A 17,617-nucleotide genomic window follows, 5' to 3' on the forward strand; every position below is an offset into this window, starting at 1 on the left:
TACAGTAACTTTCCAGGGCATTTTTGTATTAGTCTGCACCTTTTGAAATGTTGACTGTTTTTTCATTCATTTTCTTGCCTTCCTTTGTGTCAGACCACAATAGAAGATTTAACATTTGTAGGTTGTACATTTAAGTTATAACTAGCATTGTGGTCATAAAATACAGATTGCCTTGAGAACTATTGCACAGGACAATAAGAATCCTGCTTTCTTTCAAGCAACATAAAATGAAAAGATCCCTTTCTCAACACTTTTGCAAATTACATGAAAGAATTAAATGACTGATGTTTAAAAATGCCAACAAGACCCTGTTTTAGAGTCTGGAGTCGGGTGATAACTCACAGGCAGGCCTGACGTAAATTATGACTGATACCTGCAAAATYGCTACATGCTGTGAAACATAATGTGAGTAATAAACCCCAGCAGGACATTTTTTGGTCATTTWAAAAATTTCTTTTTCTTTTCTTTTTTCAGATCTGAGGCCTGGATGATGTATGAATTATCTTAGTTGGCAGGGTTCCCATAGCCTCAAAGTGCAGTCATGAATGATTCATAAAGCACTGAATTCATTCTACTTTGTMTTGGACATTAAAATTCATTTCTCGGAAGCAGATTGTTACACATCCAATTCCTCAAAACAAAACAAACAAAAACTCATCTGTGAAACTCCTTGACTGGTGCTAATACTTTTAACAAAATAATACATGGAAATATGTTGCATACAATAAAACAAAGGTGTTTAAAAGTAAAAAAAAAAAAGACACCCTTTAATCTAATTACATGACCTGTTCATTTTTCTTTTTGTGCCCTGTCTTCGTAATCTGCAGGACATCTGGATCCGTCTTTTGCATAACAAGCCTTTCAGGTGTTTACTGTGTTCATCCCCACAGTTCTCGCTCCTGCTTGGCTTTGGGCGAAGGCATTGTGACTTTGTATTTCCGGCCAGAAGCATTTGAATGTAAATGGATTTTGGTGTAAACAAAGAATGAATCAATAGGCTTGATGACACACCGTGAATGAATACAAAGCAGTCGCGACAGAACKTACGACGCGCCAGGAACAACAATAGAACAACATCCTGTGTTGTGTTTCAAAATTTTTTTATTGAAAAATCTTGTTTAAACAGTAAGTCAGAGCAGGAAAACCACATTAAAACTGTCACAATGTTTTGGATTGAAAAGGCACCGCGGGTCACGGCTGGAGGAATTGGTTAATTGTTTTCATCATATTCCCAACTCAAAGCTGTACTTCAGCTGAATGCTCAGCTTAAAAACCTCTCAAAAATATGTAAATAAACTTGGTAAATACAGTAAACCATAAACTGGGCAAAAGAAGGCAAATTYATATGCACCACCAAATAAAGTGAGAACAGAATTAAATTTTAATTCTACAGCAAGTTTTGGCATGTACTCCATGCAGACTGACATACAGTACATCTGAGATTTATTATGTAATAACAGTGTGCAAATTTAACACTTTAAAAAGAAGAACAAGGAAACATCATGAACTTTTCAGAAATAATAGCAAATAATATCAAAAGCAGCCACTTGTCATTTTCAACATGGACTCAGATAGTTTTTAATCCCTGTTCTCTGGTCTGATGTTTCAGTAACATATTGCGATGACAGGACAACAGATAAACCTCCTTAACTTGTGCTTTTACGTTCTTTCACCGGTGTGCCGGTGCTACTTCTCCTGCTCTGAGTCGGCTGCTTGGTCCATTTGTCTCTTAATCCCTTGAAGTTGTATAACCTGCTGAGAGTTAAGTTAAAAGGAGCCCTTGCGTCTTCTGATTCTTCAGCTGCCTGTTCAGACACTTGGTGGGCAARAGGGTGGGCCTGAGGCTGCAGGCTGGAAAGTGTGTGGAGAGTGGAGGCCTGTTGCTTTGCAGGCTGKWTTTGTGGTTGGTCAAACTTTGACCGAATYGGCGCTGCTGGAAGCTGCCGAGTGAGCAGCTGGCTCTGGGAAACCTGCTTCCGCCCGGCTGCAGACCCCATGGGAGCAGCTTTCATTGGAGAGGGGGATCTGGATTGTGATCTGCGAGGAGGTGGCTTGTAAACAAACTCTTTGACATTACTTTGAAGAGCCCTGCTTTCTGTTGGGCTGAGATCACGGATTCCCGAAGGACGAGGTGCCTGAGCTTGGGAGCCGCTAGGGGACCTYAGTGGTCGCGATGGTGAAGAGCCTCTACTGCCTGGCTGCTGATGCGGCTGAGATTTGGGTGATGGATTCAAAGGCTGCAGAGACACAGAAGGCATACTTAACCAACAGGTAAAACAGGGCAACAGTTCACTTTGTTTGAATACAAAGTGAATTGCAGTTTGCTGAGAATACGACTCGAMTAGTCAGTGTGGTAATAATAATCCGAGATGGCTGCGGCCTTTTGCAGGAAGATAAAGCGTCCTMACCACAAGAAAAAAAACTACTGATTGGACTACGGTTAACATGTTGTTAACGTTTCAGGGTAACACTTTATTTGAAAGGGGGTGAATAAGACTGTCATGACACTTTCATAAACACGAAACATGTTCACAGCATACCTTCAAGGATTTACAGGAGTCGATGACCCAGTGGGTCAGGCATATTTAGCAGCAAAAAAGGGGACCTACACTTGATCAGGCAGGTGATAACAATATTATATCTGATACACTTTCTAATTTTTCAGCAGTGTTACAGGGACTTTGATCGACGTCTATTGGAGATTTTTAGTTGGTAGGAAACGTCTATATTCTCTCTAAAGAAACAAATGATCTAATAAGAAAATGTGACATTCATGACTTCCATACCTTCTGTCCTGTTGTCTCCCTTGCAGATTGCCTCTGTCTTATCTCCGTATTGCCGGGGGTTAGWGCAGCCTGGTTCGTTGGCTTATYCTTGCTGGAAAGGRATTTCTTTGCCTCAGATAAAACCCTTTCTGGTTTAAGTTCACCAGTGGACAACCGCTTTGTCTCTTTCTGCACTGATTCTCCGTCTGTCGTGGCTCCTTCAACCTGTCCCCCAGRGGCCTTACTGAGTTTTAAGGCCGTTWCTTTTAAATCACTCTCCTTTTTCAAAGACCTAGGCATTTGATTTAACTCCTTACTGTCTGTCCCCTCCGTGCTCTGGTGTACTCGCTCCTTTTTCTCTGTGTTGCTACTGCTTACCTCAATTTTAGCACCTTCTTTGCTATTTCTTCTATTTGTTATCTTTGACTCACTGTTTTGACCTTTTGTCCCAAGCACAGAGGTAGGGGGGTCTCTAAAAGTCCAAGATAAAATACTGGATTCACTGGAAGAAGTACTATGACTTGAACTGGTTAATGTAGAAGCACTGGAACTATTATCCAAGTCAGCAGAAYTAGTGCCAACATTTCTTGAAAAACAACAATCTGAGTTAGTTGGGCTGCTATTYTTTCCTGTCCCATGGCTGCGACTCCCACTTGTGTCAAGATCAGGTTCATGTGAAGGAGATTCACTACATTCAAAGTACTCTTCAGAGGTAGTGGAGTCCTCTCTTGGTGATAAGTAATCATCACTGATATCAGTTGTAGGCGTTTGTAGGTCTGGYGAGGTTGTTCGTGAATCTGTGGTAGGTAGATTTGGAGGAGACACTTTTGGAGCTGAGCTTTGTACATCAGCTGTGGGCAACTGTGATTCTTGTTTGTTGGTTTGCAAACTCAAATCCATTGCTTGCACATTGGAAAAGGGTAAATGAAGTGTTTTTCTGGAGAAGTATGCAGGTACTTGTGTTATGCAAGCTTGTTCTTGAAAGGTGTTGTGCATGTGTTGTTTTACTGAGTTTAATGTGACGTCTGTGCCGTCTACTGATGGGACTTGTGCTTGTTTACCAGGCTGACTCAGTGCATTTGCAGCACTGTTTATACTGCCATCATGGTTTTCTTTGAGTATGTAAGTGTTGTGTGATATATCATCTAATGTAAAGTTACTATATGATATTATTTGAGGTTCATGGCATCTTGCAAGGTATGTTTGAGTATTTGTCGCTTTGGCACATTCCAAGTTCACCAGGGTTTTATCAGAAGTGCTGTTACTTGTGGCTATAAAGTCTCTGTGTGTCTTTGAATCAACACTTTTAGGGACTAGTTCATTAACATTCACAATGGCTGWGCTTGATGAATCTTTTGCTGAAACATCTGACTTTGTTTCAAGTTGGGTTTCAGTAACAGACTGCACTTCTGGTCTGTCATTGCATTTTCTATCAGTTTCCTTACCCTTTGTCTTTTGGGAAGTGACGGTCTGTGTTTCCTGTTTGGTATCTTCAGGAATGTTTGTGTTCTCTGTTTGTTTTGGATACTTTGTTTTGCTGACACTGTTTCTTCGCAAATCTGGGCCACTCTCAAGATTTTTTACTGGAGATGTTTGCACCAAACTTGTTAAAGCGGAAGCATCGGTAACAATTTGTGGCCCTAAACTGGTCTTAGACCTCTTGTCCACAGAGATTCCTGAAGTTGTCTCAGTATTGTCACTGACTCTGTCTTGTTTMWRTAGTTGGTCAGAACAAGGCTTAGAGTCTGGAGCCACAGAACTTGTAATAGAAGGTGCAGAGGATGGGAGTAAAGGTAATTCTGGAAAAGAAGATGAGGAGGGAGGATTGTTTGAAAGTGAACTAGTAGAGGGAGTTGAATTACAAGAACTTGTAGCTGTGGTTGAAGCCACTGCAGTAATATTCACAAGATTATGTTTGGAAAGTGAACTTTCAGATTGTGTGGGAAAAGCAGAAGAAGTCGCAATGTACCCTGGACTGTCAGGGTTTWGGGGGTTATGAGTCTCTTGAGAGGAGATTTTAAGTTGTGTATCAGCAGCACTACTGTGTGACTCTTGATTTGATGCATTTTGGGAAGTGACAATCTGTGTTTCCTGTTTGGTATCTTCAGGAATGTTTGTGTTCTCTGTTTGTTTTGGATATCCTGTTTTGCTGACACTGTTTCTGCGCAAATCTGGGCCACTCTCAAGATTTTTTACTGGAGATGTTTGCACCAAACTTGTTAAAGCAGAAGTATCAGTAATAATTTGTGGCCCTAACCTGGTTTTAGACTTCTCAACAACAACAATATCTGGATTTGTCTCAGTACTGCTATTGACACTATCTTGTTTCTGTAGTTGGTCAGAACAAGGCTTAGAGTCTGGAGTAACAGAACTTGTAAAAGAAGATGCAGAGGACGGGTGTAAAGGTAATTTTGGAAAAGAAGACGTGGGTGGAGGAAGGGTCAAAGGTAAGCTAGTAGAGGGAGTTGGATTACAAGAACTTGTAGCTGTGGTTGAAGCTGCTGTAGTAATAGCAACAAGATTATTTTTGGAAAGTGAACTTTCAGATTGCTTGGGACAAGCAGAAGAAGTTGCAATGTGCCCTGGACTGTCAGTGTTCTGGAGGTCACAAGTCTCTTCAGAGGAGATTTTAAGTTGTGTATTAGCAGCACTACTGTGTGACTCTAGATGTGATGCTACATCATTTTCTTCTGTATTTAACTGAGTTTGTTTGTGCAGTTGAGATTTTTGTGCATTGTTTGACTKCAGGGTGTTTGTTTGATCCACCAAAGTACTTTGTGTTTGTGAAACAGTTGCAATTTCAGGTTCTTTTACACATATAGATTCTTTGAGGGACTCTGACAAAGAACTGGTTGTGGAGGTAATTTGGGCTTTGTATGAAGGTTGTTCATTTTTAGGTGTGAGTGCTTTGTTGCTAGATTGTGGTAGTGTTTGTGGAATAAGAGAAACAGGACCTGAATCTGAATCTGAACGCAGTTTTTTCTCCATTTGGAGAATTTGAGTTTCGCTTTTGTCGAAATTTAACTTTTGTCTGTGCAAAGGTGAGTTTTTTTCAGGTGCCATTTCTTCATTGTTATTGTCAACACTTTTCTTTTCTGGTTTTGCTTTATCCACCAACAAACCGTCAGTCTTGGGTTCACTTTGTGCATTTCGATTTCTGGGCTTTGCAACCTCGGGCAAAGTTTCCTGTGGCTTGCTGATTGGACTGCTAAACTTGATTGCTTGGCTGATTTCAAACATCTCAGAACGTTGAAGATGAACTTGGGTTGGTTTTTTAGAGTCCCGGATATTAATGAACCCTATCACATCGCTTGGTGGATCAGGTTCTGGCCAGGTGGGCAGATATGAGAGTAAGCATGCTTTCTCTAGACCTAAAAGTCCAGGATGGATAGGAGGAGCATCCTGTGGCGGATCTTCACGTGTTCTCTTCTGCTTCTTCTTATTTTTTGGTTCCTCTGAAACTTCAGACTCTTTGGGGCTATCATTGCTATTCGAGCTCACGGGGCTAGGGCTACTTAAAGCAACAAGGGCATATTTGGGGTTGTACAGTTTTCTAGCAACAGCAGCAGGAGGAGGAGCCACGGATAAAACCTGATGTCGAGTGTCTGGTTCAGGCTCAGGATCTGTGGTGACTTGGCGTAGGTCAACAAAACTAGACGTAACATACAGGTAGCGAAACACTTGGTCAAAAGCATCCACAGCCTGGCCCGTGGTAACAGTGATGAGATTTCTATCCAGTCGTGAGGACATCCATGTGAAACTAAACAGAAAAAAATAATAAGGAAGGATCATTAATATGAGCAGACAGGTTATTTAAACAGGTTCTGTTATTTTGAGTTTTTACCTCAGCAAATTTGGAATGCAAAATGTTACGACAACAGACTTAAATACTATATTTATATATATTTACATAAATTGTACAAAAACATATAACTTTTTTACCACTGTAAACCAGACAAAACYTTTCCTATTTGTTCATTCCTAAAAAAGTAGCTAACCATGTCATGTAAACAGGAAATGTTTAGTCTGATTTATTGTCAAGCAGTGAGAGAATAAGGTTGTCCCTTTTTATATAATGTGCTTTAAAGATCTTGTTTCAACAAAATAGAAATCTATCAATGGGGTGTTTTGCTAATCAATAGAAACTATAGTAGTAAAATTTTTTATGGATAAAAAYGCAAAGTTACATTATTTATCATTAAATGTGGGTGTTTACCTTCTAACTAACCTGAGATGCACACTTTAATAGCAGTAACAAAATTGCTTATCGCATGGACAGAAGATATTTCTTGTGCATCAATGAAGTAATTTAGCCTAAAATTAACAAAATGCATTATTTATTCCAATCACCCCATCCGGARACCCTAAAATCCATCCAGGAAAAACATATAATCATACATACTGTACACTGACCTGTACGACCCAGAAACAGCTTTGTCTCCATCAATGAACATGAACCTGTGCCCGAGTTGCCCCTTGACCCTGGTGCAGTACCGAGTGTAAAACTCTGCACCTTCTGTGCAGCGTACACGAAGATGCTGAAACGCAAACAGATATTTCTATTAGGACCAAGTTTATACTTTCTATAACARAAGCATTTTTTACCTCTTAACATTTTCTCTTTTTGTACATTAAATCCACAAACTTCAGTATATTTCATTGGGATTTTATGAGGAAAAAAAACAGCACAAGGCAAAGAAAAATGATACTCAAAAGTATGTTGTGCACTTGCATTTTGTCCATTCTTCTTTTCAAAATGTTCCATTCTAATTTCATCTAAACTATGACATTAGTGACCTTGCCCAAAATTTATTTGTTGTAATATGTGTTAATGTTATGAAACTTCATAAAAAAATTATTTGTGTTCAGTGTCTTCCATAAAGATTGCGAAGATAAAGAACGAAAATACTGCAGCAAAAACATTGTGCAACCACATACTTGTAGTAGTGGAAAGATACTTGCATAGCTTGTTTAAAGGGCCGAGACACATGTATTCCTTCACTTGATTGCACTTTTAACTTTCTCTTCCTGTTCTCTTTGTTCTCCTGGTAAACACATTAGCTGTGTCAACATAACCTAATACATTCTCTTATATACAATTTTTTTTTTTTTTTTGCAAAATCCGTCTCTGGACTTGTAATCTCCATTATTTTACAAACACTGTTGGACAACTAACAATTCTGAAGAGTCTCAGATTTTCTTTTTTCCTGCTGAGGTGTAACATTCTTCTTCTTTCTCTCACTCGCATGTGAACTCATCTGCTCCTCCACCCTTTCTGTTTATCCAGCCCTCCACCAACTCCAACTCATCGCCTACAGCTTGCAGCAAAATCYCAATCTGTCACACTTGTCTTCCTCCTTCCTGCCAGCCACCTTCTTCTCATTCAGGCGCCCAGTCGCAGCTTTCCTGCAGACTTGTCACTTGTGCAGATTTGGCATTAGCTCCTCTTTAATGTTCTACAGCTGCCCCACATACACACTTCCCGAGCTGTCAGCGGAAGCTGCAGGGGTGCCAGTGTGTATACRCCACCATTAATATCATTAAAGGTTATACCATTTTCTTTGACGTACCAGGTTCTGCTCCGGCTACTGCTCCCCAATAATTCAAGGCACCACTATGTTGGGTGACAGGGAAAGCTAAAACCTCCTGTGYCCTCCAGGCATAACCCAACAGAAATGAAGGACATGACTCAGCAATAAATATTTGTCTGCTTCCCCACATGCCGTTAAAACACAGATTGCATTTCCTTGAAGCACTGTGTGAACCATGTAAGGTCTTTGTGTCATTACTGCGATACAGTAGTTCAGTTTTCCAGCATAGATTAGCAGCTATGAGAGGAAAATACCACAACATCTTAAAGGGTCTACTTTCTTGGCGACCTTCTTTTTAAATCATAAATTAACGTGATCTTATTTTTTTTTTAAGAGCGAGGTTAATTTTCACAAGCTGCACCTATTTCTGATTATTGCATGCCCTGTAGAATCAACAAATCCCTTACACGAGGTAGGTTGAAACATTTAAAAAAGTTACTACTCATTCCCTGGGCATTTTCAGAGGGATGAGGAGCAACATCAATGACATCTATTAGTCTGGAAGAAGGTCGAAGCCATTTTCAAGTCTTTATGACTCTAGCAAACCACAGTCACATGGGAAGTCACACAAGATCCAACAAGAACACCTGAAGCAGTTGCCAGAATTAAGCACAGTAGTCATGATTCAGCATCCGACACCGGGCAACAGTCCATTAGTAAATAAAATTCTCAATAAAAAAAACTCTGAATTTTGTGTTTACTGCAGGGATCTATGTCTGATAATAAAACATGTTTGATGATCTGAAAAACCCCATGCAAAAAGCTCTGCATAATCCTTCATTAGGCACAAATTTAAATGTTGAATAATATATTAATGCTTGAGYGTGGATTTTTTTTTCTATTTACTAGAATAATCAATTGCTTAGAAAATCCATGAATGCAAAGGCAGYCTCAGTCATGAGATATTTTTATGTCTTGAATAATAGGCTGTTGACAGTTTCAGGCTACCCGAGTCTAAAGAATGTGAATCTTAGAAAAAAAACAATTCAATCTTTTCTTTTTATTGTCTCTCRAATGTGACACTTCTCTTGTTTTTACCCCAGTCTTCTTGTGACTGGTTGATAAGCCACAGGCCAGTCGATTACTCCTYTCCYAAAATTACATGCTGAAGAAAGGAGTCCAGGTAGAGTCCGTCGGTAAGAAGGAACGAGCCGAATCATCAGCAACCCTTCTGACTAAGACATGAGAGACTCTCCCATTCATCTATAATGAACATGGTAACTTTCTTTAAGAGCTTTTCAGCACATCCCCGTTCTGAGTCCAAAGTGGAGAATCACCAACATCACCAAYACCTTTGCCAAATMAACAGTCTGTCAGTCAGTTTAATCTTCACCCATTTGTGCCAAGATATCRTTGACGGTCAGGCCTGTAGAAATCCAGTCTGACCTGTAAGCAAAACAACAGCCTAACACTAAAAAAAGAATAAGGAATCTTATTCTTTTTTTAGTGTTGCTTCAAGTACGGAAAGGCAGTTCATCTAGATTGAGTTGAATCCATCCTTTATTTTCCTTTCCCCTCATGTAGTAGAGATAAGAATTAAATTAGGGTATAAATTGCCTTATCTGATGCTCCTAAGTTGACAATAAATGTTTGATAAATAATTTTTTATGAGCTTAGATAATATTTTTGAAGGTTCAATTCCCCATTGACAAAAACATTGTCCATTTAGTCGCAGCACATAGAGTTCAATTTGAAATTTCAATCAATTCTTGATYAGGTTTATTACCAATTAYCACTTATTTTCTCTATAGCCAATTTTCAAAGTGTTCCTGTAGRGAAACCTCTTCTTCTTTTGTGTCATTTACGTTGCTCAGTGGATAGGAGAGTGTTTCATCCTTCTGAATGATTTTGAGACGAGACTGATAGTCATGAGACTGATAGCAAMCCGGAGTTTGCTATCTATTCAATGGTTTTATAACCGTTGAATATTTCAACGCTGCTTTATTGCGCCACACTTAAAAGGAGTGCTGCTTTACGACTGCAAATGACAGAAGTATGGAAGACATTTTGACCAGAGCTGTAAACACAGCGCCTGTCAAACCACGGTAAGATGCCGACTGTCTTTTCCCTAAAACAGAGACATCTTGCTGTCTAGTTCCTGACTAATTTTAAAAAGTAGGGCAACTTCAGGCTAAAAGTGCACAGTGCAGATGTATTACTAAGGGMAGGACTAGCACTTGGCATCTCACACTAAAGAAGAAAGGCAGAGCTGAGACAACCTGGAGAGAAACAGCAGACAGCAAAATGCTCCTCATTTTCATACGAAGGGAAACGCAACAATGATGAAACGGACAGAAAATCTTGCTCAACCAAAACGTCCGCATTCACTTATCACGTTATAAGCAATGCAAACAGAAGTTCATGTTCATAAACTAGATACTCTCAAATGACACAGTGGCATTTTATGCTGTTTTGTTTGCAAGTTGCACCCAGATGGCACTGAGAGTCTGTTAAGCTGTTACACGCTGCATGAATCACCTCAGCTGACAACCATCATCTGGCAAGGAAAGAGTTTGCACATTCATGACTTGTTTATGCGTATTTAAAAATCTACTGTGCAGTGCAAAAACTCCCACCCATAAGTGTTTGTGATATTTTCATTAAAATCTATTCTGCTGAGATGGTGGCCAGAAAATATTAGAAAACCACCACTAAGACAGAAGCAAGATTCTTAACAGGTAAATAAGTTTAAGCACTTTTTATTTAAARAACTGATTGGAAAAGAAATGTGAGGGACATGTTTACATTGTACTTATAAAGGATATAGTATCTCCAACTTGTCTTGTCAAAACGATTCAATTTAGTAATGAATTTTGATCAAATAYGTCAGCCTAATCTCGCTTTGGAAATATTAAGTCCATGTTTTCAGTGGAAAATCAAATCAAATCCCATTAAGCAATTGTTTTTTACTGAACAACTGGTGTCCCACTTATTGCAGAAAGGGGTCTGWTACCATTCCTTTGGTGAAGTCTCTTCAGATTACCCAGAGTCCTTTTTCCTCTATCATGTTGCCATTAAATATMATCTCTACGTGGTTTTGGGGATACATTTACTGAAAGACCCAGTGACACAATGTCTATTTTCTGTCAAAGGTCATTAGATTTCTCTAATAAGGTTTGTATAGGAAGCATCTGTTTTTAGAAAAATGTTTTAACTGTATTTTTTTTACATACAAATTGCAAATAGGAGTAGCACCAGTGATTTTGTTGAAAACAACATAAAACAATTATTTCTTGATGAGAAATTATTTTCCCCAATGAGCATTCATATTAAAGCTTGGAATTTTCATTATTTTTAGTGTGAGATCGTCCTACTGCAATAATAATAATAATAAAAAAACACATTTATTTTAAGGGTTTTAGAACATCTATACCAGGGGAGTCAGTAAATGTGAAGGGTGGAGTCGACCTCAGCTTACAATTCATTTCAATCACAGTTACTTAAGTTGACATGTCTTCATTTTACCAAAACCATCTCTCCGCTTTATGACAATTAATTACATTTAATAACATCCAACATARACACACCTCCTTGTTCAGTGCCAACCGAGTGATCTAAAGCATTTTATTTGAGCGTGTTTGTGATTCAGTGTGAAAGAGAAACCAACGGCAACACAGAGGTCTTTTTTTTTATTATATATAACACTTGATAGTCATTTTGTAAAAAGTTATGYGTGCCAAACCAAACTGGCACACCTACTCTTGTTATATAAAGTACTAATTTGCTAATTTACAGCTAATTTATTCCAACACGGACATTTCTGTGATGTTTTTTTGATACCGACTTTGAGGTGGGAAACAGCAGCTTACCTTCAGGTGCCCGGCATGCATGTTAGCCCTCCGACACATCGAGAGGAAATGAGGTAGCATTGTGCGTTCCAGCAGGATGTAAACAGACACCTTCCTTTTAAACCCGGCATCTAACAGATCTCTGAAKATGTCGATGTCGGTGAAGACATCCATCACCACGGCTATCACCTGGAAAAGAAAACATAAGTGTGTGTGCGACTTTTGTATCCCTCTGGGTAATCTTAAATAATGTTCACCACCTGTTCAAGCTTTAAAATATSCATATTAATGCACACATGATGTTGCTCTTAGATTTTAGCAGGTTTAATGCCTTAGACTTTACACGTCTTAATACATCTCACACAAAACAATTAAAATTGCTGTAGTTGAGACRCAATTCAAATGAGGGCTAATCATCCAATTGTTCATTGACAAAGCATTTCAATGAAGTAATCTGAGAATGTTTCATTCAAATATTTTTTTTTTTCTGGAGAACAGCTGCTGTGGACTAAAACAAGTCATAAACTGTGAGGCCTCGGATGAGTCAGTTGCATAAGCTGACTCATGCACATGCGCCCTATCAGTACACTGCACATGCTCATGCAAATATTCGGCTTAACACGCGTTAATGTTGCAGGGATRGCTACAGTGTGAAGTACTTCTTTGATAAAGTACCATAATCACGTTGCACTTTACTCTCTACTGACACTTGCTCTGCAGTGGACTATGGACTCTGGTCCTCACATGATGTATACAGTTAGTCAGTTTTAATTTAGCTGAGTTTTGTTTTTAAAATTGGGAACCTAGTTACCTGACAGTCATTTTTAGGGCTGAGAAATCAAACGTATGTGAGAGTTTCCCACAGTAAAGCCAAACAGCATGGTTTGGTTTACTCATATGTACACATTAGGCACACACTGGATATTCTRGTCATGGTTTTTCAAAGGTTTTWAAACAACTATTCTGAAAAAAAGGCAATGCTTTCCTTATAGATTGAAACAGCATTTAAGAAAACTAAATTTCACCATTTCAAACCATTATAAACTACAATATCTGGATTAGAACATATGCAACCAAATAAGGGCAATTTTCCTAGTAGTTATCTAGGATCTTCCTAATGGTACAARAAATGTCCATTTTTGTATGTTCACAAATAGAGTAAAGGGCTAAGTTGTACCCTAAAATCACACACAGTAATCACCATCATTAGTTGTGTTCAGTGATATTTTCTAATAAATGGACAAGCAATTGGGTAAAAAAAAAAAAAACGTATTTGTTTCGTTTTGTAGTGCTCCTCTAACCATGCCGCCCCGGGCAAAGAACCACATACCTCACAAAAAAAAATTAAAAAAAAGAATTACTGCTATACAGAGCAGAACAGCAAAAAATATGGTATTCTATGAGATAAAAGAAAAACTAAATGTTCATTTTTACATGTGCTCATTTTTATTTTTATTTAATGTTTTCCTCATTTATCAMATAACAGRGATGGTACATAAAATATGACACTGAAGTAAACTGCAAACACCTACCTTCTGCGCCTGTGCAATCATTTTTCTGACCACTTCTTTGATGTGGGCCTGACCCTCCATCGGGGGCTGCGTGTACACTGTGGTGCGTGTCACCCCTCTGTACGCCTCGCTGTCAGGCCAGCCCAGGTCCATTTGMGGGATAGAGGTGTCCGAAACGTCCGGCCAGTACTGCAACGACAGCGGCTCCGGCTCGTCCTCTCCCTCCCCTGAGAAAAGCTCCGCGTCCGGGTCAAAGGGCTCAAGAGCGGCGGTCAGTGTCTCCTGCTCCAGGTCGGAGAGGAAACCCCGCAGGCCGCGAGCCTCCAGGTACTTAGNTTTTTTTTTTCTGGAGAACAGCTGCTGTGGACTAAAACAAGTCATAAACTGTGAGGCCTCGGATGAGTCAGTTGCATAAGCTGACTCATGCACATGCGCCCTATCAGTACACTGCACATGCTCATGCAAATATTCGGCTTAACACGCGTTAATGTTGCAGGGATRGCTACAGTGTGAAGTACTTCTTTGATAAAGTACCATAATCACGTTGCACTTTACTCTCTACTGACACTTGCTCTGCAGTGGACTATGGACTCTGGTCCTCACATGATGTATACAGTTAGTCAGTTTTAATTTAGCTGAGTTTTGTTTTTAAAATTGGGAACCTAGTTACCTGACAGTCATTTTTAGGGCTGAGAAATCAAACGTATGTGAGAGTTTCCCACAGTAAAGCCAAACAGCATGGTTTGGTTTACTCATATGTACACATTAGGCACACACTGGATATTCTRGTCATGGTTTTTCAAAGGTTTTWAAACAACTATTCTGAAAAAAAGGCAATGCTTTCCTTATAGATTGAAACAGCATTTAAGAAAACTAAATTTCACCATTTCAAACCATTATAAACTACAATATCTGGATTAGAACATATGCAACCAAATAAGGGCAATTTTCCTAGTAGTTATCTAGGATCTTCCTAATGGTACAARAAATGTCCATTTTTGTATGTTCACAAATAGAGTAAAGGGCTAAGTTGTACCCTAAAATCACACACAGTAATCACCATCATTAGTTGTGTTCAGTGATATTTTCTAATAAATGGACAAGCAATTGGGTAAAAAAAAAAAAAACGTATTTGTTTCGTTTTGTAGTGCTCCTCTAACCATGCCGCCCCGGGCAAAGAACCACATACCTCACAAAAAAAAATTAAAAAAAAGAATTACTGCTATACAGAGCAGAACAGCAAAAAATATGGTATTCTATGAGATAAAAGAAAAACTAAATGTTCATTTTTACATGTGCTCATTTTTATTTTTATTTAATGTTTTCCTCATTTATCAMATAACAGRGATGGTACATAAAATATGACACTGAAGTAAACTGCAAACACCTACCTTCTGCGCCTGTGCAATCATTTTTCTGACCACTTCTTTGATGTGGGCCTGACCCTCCATCGGGGGCTGCGTGTACACTGTGGTGCGTGTCACCCCTCTGTACGCCTCGCTGTCAGGCCAGCCCAGGTCCATTTGMGGGATAGAGGTGTCCGAAACGTCCGGCCAGTACTGCAACGACAGCGGCTCCGGCTCGTCCTCTCCCTCCCCTGAGAAAAGCTCCGCGTCCGGGTCAAAGGGCTCAAGAGCGGCGGTCAGTGTCTCCTGCTCCAGGTCGGAGAGGAAACCCCGCAGGCCGCGAGCCTCCAGGTACTTAGCGAAAGTCTCGCGACCATCCCGGAGGAGCGCTTCAAGCGCGAGACGCTGCTCCTCACAGTAGAAGAACTCCGGTTTGGACTCGTAGATCCGCGGGTTTACGTTGTTATCATCCAGGCACTGGATCTGGGATAGAGCCATTTCTTTGAGCTGAAAATATTTACTAGGTTATGACACAGCTATGAACACTTTAAWAGTYCGCAGTTCTTCCAGTCTTTTTCAGACTTTTGGCAAAACAAATATCTTCATTCTCAGCATTTTTGACGTTTAGGACTTAGACCATGTCAGAATAAACAGACAAAGTCGCTCCTAAAATCCAGTGGTGCGTTTTAAAATTCGGTCATTGCTGGTATGGAAAGGAGAAGTCACCCAGCAGATAGTGAGAGTGACATGCCTCTGGCTGCACCGCCTTACGGGACAGGTGCCACGCCAACAGGTAAAAAAAAAAAGCACCCACCCACGCGTGACGTGATAGACTTTCCAAGCAGCAGCTTGTTTCACGAACTTTGAATGGCATAAAAATGATGGATGGAGATATGCCGCCCTTATTCCTAGTCTCATTAAATCATTAGCCGCCAGCACATCTTAGAATGTGTTGTTATACTTGTTCTGTCTTGTTTTTTTTGTTTTTTTTATTTTGCAGGCAGAAATTTGCACCAACCAGTTTTTAAAATACTAAAATAAAGAAGATAATTATTTTTTTATTTTTTTTGGACAGAGCACAATAATAATTATAGTCATAACAGAAAGTAGCCCTGTGGATTTTTTTTTTACATAAGCACACTAACTTATTTCATAACCCTACATAATTTTTAAACCCTATTAGTTTGATAACTTGTTGTAACAGCATTCACTGCCCTCGTTTTGCATTAGAACAACGCAGACTCCACAAATATGGCAATTAAGTTAATAGCGGTTTCATTTACGCAACTCCTCTCTGCAAATCACAAAGTACGTTTTTGAAAATACATCTGTCAAAACAAATACATCACATATGGATTCTTGTTTAATATTCTAACAGATTCAACCTCAAATAACTGTTTTTAGGTTAACACAGTCCAGCATGATTTTTTACTTCACTGTTTAATAAAAAAGGGGTCAACAGGAGTGTCACTTTGGCAGCTCTAGACCTMACTGAAATGTCCAGTGATAAGTTGTGCACATATTTATTAGCAGACTTTAAGTGCACATGTGTAAGTTAAGTCATATGGCTCTGATGACTAGAAACTTTATTGCATGTAACAACAACAAAAAACTGTCCTTTCAAGTTTATGAAACTGAAAAACCAGCCATCCTATAGCATTTCCCTGGAGCTTATTAGAACAGGTGGAGAGGAAAAAAAGCTCAACTTTTATTTTATTATTATTATTATTATTATTATTATTATTATTATTATTATTATTATTATTATTATTATTATTACAGATTTTGGACTCTATAGAAGCACATGTTCCAAAGTTTTAATGTCTCATTGTATTCATATTTGAGTCATGTACATATTTGAATTCATTCTTTTTGACATTTTTTTTTTTTGCTTCATGCACTGCCGAAATTGGACATCTGTGACCTTTTCAACTTTTCCAGGCTGTTTCCCCACTCATGATAGGCTTTTGGAGAACACTTCAGACAGTCTGCTCATGTCTATGGCATAGTGGGCTGACACAGTGTCAGTGCAGGGGACTCCTCTGTAGAAACTTTGTGCCTTTGGGGGGAAAAGTGTTCAAATTGGCTTCAGGCTATGACATCGTGCCATGCTTTCTTAAAATGCTCTGGGAGCGACATACATTCATGGAATGTGATTTGATATGACAATCTGCTGCACAGACTCTATTTAAGAATTGATGATGCAGAACATCTGCTACCATTTTGCGAATTGTTCGTTGACTTCGTGATGAGGAGCATCTGAGAAATCTTCATAGCGAACTCAACTTCAAGATTTGGAATAATACGGTTGCAAAAGCTACAGTTTTGCTTTTTGCCTACATGAAAATAGTTTTTGGTAAKAACAAAAAGGAGATATCTAAAACAGTTTTGCATGTTATGTTATTTTCGTCCTATGGGCATTTCTCGACTTGGCAAGCAAATATTTCTCAACTGGCACAAAAGGTCCAGACCAATGGAGGAAACAAACTTATAGCGGACCAAAAGTAKCAGGTGAGAACACACCGCTTGTTCTGGAAATARCATTCACACGAAAGACTATCACGTCTTTATGACTGGAGTGGCTTAAAATGGTAGAAGTCCACGTTAGTCTTTTTA

At 39.1% G+C, this 17,617-nt stretch overlaps 2 protein-coding genes across 2 annotated transcripts; both read right to left on the reverse strand.

Annotated features, from left to right (window-relative positions):
- Positions 1-1,081: 1,081 nt before the first annotated feature.
- Positions 1,082-14,336, reverse strand: LOC103469150 (uro-adherence factor A). The gene is made up of 7 exons (XM_017306132.1): positions 14,326-14,336; positions 13,677-14,022; positions 12,166-12,333; positions 7,179-7,303; positions 4,864-6,525; positions 2,787-4,251; positions 1,082-2,237 (listed from the first exon to the last, which is right to left on the reverse strand). The coding sequence occupies exons 1-7, from the start codon at positions 14,334-14,336 to the stop codon at positions 1,647-1,649; spliced, it is 4,368 nt and encodes a 1,455-aa protein (XP_017161621.1). The 3' UTR covers positions 1,082-1,646.
- Positions 14,337-14,989: 653 nt separating this feature from the next.
- On the reverse strand, positions 14,990-15,930 carry LOC108166476 (protein FAM83G-like). Its single transcript, XM_017306133.1, has one exon. It carries the CDS (start codon positions 15,497-15,499, stop codon positions 14,990-14,992), a length of 510 nt encoding a protein of 169 aa, XP_017161622.1. The 5' UTR covers positions 15,500-15,930.
- Between the last annotated feature and the right edge of the window lie 1,687 nt (positions 15,931-17,617).

Source organism: Poecilia reticulata, linkage group LG8, assembly GCF_000633615.1.
Source record: "Poecilia reticulata strain Guanapo linkage group LG8, Guppy_female_1.0+MT, whole genome shotgun sequence".
In the NCBI taxonomy this organism is placed as follows: Eukaryota; Metazoa; Chordata; class Actinopteri; order Cyprinodontiformes; family Poeciliidae; genus Poecilia; species Poecilia reticulata.